Genomic DNA, 1,894 nt, shown 5'->3' on the forward strand with positions numbered 1-1,894 from the left:
AAAAAAAAAAAAAAAAAAAATCCTTTATTTGTTTGGTACAGGGTCTTGTTATGCAGTCCCCACACTGTAATGATCCTTGTTTTCAGCCTCCCCAGCACTGGGATTACAGGTCTGCACCACCACGCCTGATTTCAGTAGCCCGTTCAGCATGGGCCTGCACAGGATGTGGTACTGGGGATAAAACCCAGGTCCTGGCGCTTGCCAGGTGAGGTCTTAGACCACTGAGCTATCTCCCTAGCCCCATTATGTGCATTTTATAAGGTATGAACATGTGCATTTGTGTAGTTACTCTTTTCTTTATATATATGAATCATACATGTATATATGTGTAATTCTTTGCATATGCACAGGCAATACATAGAAAGAGGCACATCACACCATTACTAATGCTTACCACCTATATTGGGGAGAGGAGAAGGAAGGACAGGGAAAAATACACTGGACTTTGGTTTATACTATTTTAATTCCTTAAAACAACTGACTTTTATTATTTAATTTTGTTTATTTTAGTACCGGGGATTGAGTATCTCCAGATCTATTTTTTTATTGTGAGACAGGTTCTTGTTTAACTGCCCAGGCTGGGATCAAATTCAAAAATCCTCCTGCCTCGGCTTCTCAGAGTGCTGGGATTCTAGGCATGTACCACTACACCCAGGTTAGTACTGTAAGTAGATCAAAAGTAGACATGACAGCACATGGCTGGAATTCCAGCACTCTGGGAGGCAGAGACCGGAGGATCACTAGTTCAAGATCAGCCTGGTTTCCATGGTGATTTTAGTTGGAACAACATGGCAAGAGTCTTTCTCAGAAAAACCTAAAACACACAAAAAAATAGCTCAAGGACATTAATAAGCTCTAAGTAAGAAGTCTGGCATACTCACTGACAGTTAAAATGAAACCTCCAATTTATTCCTCTAATCATTCACTCAATAAGATGACAACATAGAAACCCTCAACTTAAAAAAAAATTTAATGATAAATACATATTAGCAGAAATGATCACACTCCTCAGACAGTGGCATGCATGGCATCTGTCCACGATCAGGGCTCCCAGCCCTTCCCTCCAGGCTGATGGGGCAGCTGGAGACCCACCAGGCCTGCGGACTCCTCCACTGACCGCTCGCCCTTGCCGTGAAACTCCTGGTGCAGGGCCAGGTGTTCCCGGACACTGCGCAGGAGGCACAGGTAGGTGGCCGCCTGGAAATGCAGCTCATGCTGGGCTCTGCACAGCTTCTCACTGGTCACCTAGGAAAGCAGCAAGGACACCCTCTGTCAGTGCCCCAGCCACACACACAGGTCCACAAAGATTTCGCTTATTTCAAAGAGGCATAAAGGGATTTATCAGGCAGAATTTTAAAAATACATACACCAAGAAACAGTGGAACCGGCACATTTGTGCTTCCCTTGAGGGGGTAGAAACCAAGGAAAAGGCCGCCTACCCCACTGGAAGGCACTGACCCATTCACAGATGTGAGCCTAGCTTTTGTTGTGTTTTTTTTTTTCTTTCGGAACTGTGGATTGAACTCAGGCCCTTGAGCTTGCCAGGCAAGCGCTTATTCTACTGAGCCATCTCCTCGGCCCCCTGTTTTTCTTTTTTTTTTTTTCTGGAACTGGGGATTGAACTTAGGTCCTTGCGCTTGCCAGGGAAGCACTTATTCCACTAAGCCATCTCCCCGGCCCGTGTTTTGTTTTTAACACGGACAATTTAAGTAAGCATCCTTTGAATTCTCTCAATCTGCCCATGTTCCTAGGAACAGGTCCTATTCTTTCTCAATATGCCAACTTATGGCTCTGAAGAAGAGGGGAGTGAATTACACAGGGAGTACAGATAGGGTCACCTTGGATCACTTCCTCTGGATCCTGCAAAATGCAGTCTTCTTTTTTTTTTTTTTTT

The 1,894-nt window shown here is 44.5% G+C and overlaps 1 protein-coding gene across 1 annotated transcript in view; it reads right to left on the reverse strand.

Annotated features, from left to right (window-relative positions):
- Positions 1–881: 881 nt before the first annotated feature.
- The window catches only part of Fmc1 (formation of mitochondrial complex V assembly factor 1 homolog), a 6,779-nt gene continuing 5,766 nt past the window's right edge, over positions 882–1,894 (reverse strand). The window contains exon 2 of the mRNA XM_004629046.2: positions 882–1,245. Coding sequence (XP_004629103.1) covers positions 1,042–1,245 — 204 coding nt within the window. The 3' untranslated portion in view covers positions 882–1,041. The remainder of the gene's footprint in view (positions 1,246–1,894) is intronic.

This window comes from Octodon degus, unplaced genomic scaffold (assembly GCF_000260255.1).
Source record: "Octodon degus isolate 3935 unplaced genomic scaffold, OctDeg1.0 scaffold00027, whole genome shotgun sequence".
Classification (NCBI taxonomy): Eukaryota; Metazoa; Chordata; class Mammalia; order Rodentia; family Octodontidae; genus Octodon; species Octodon degus.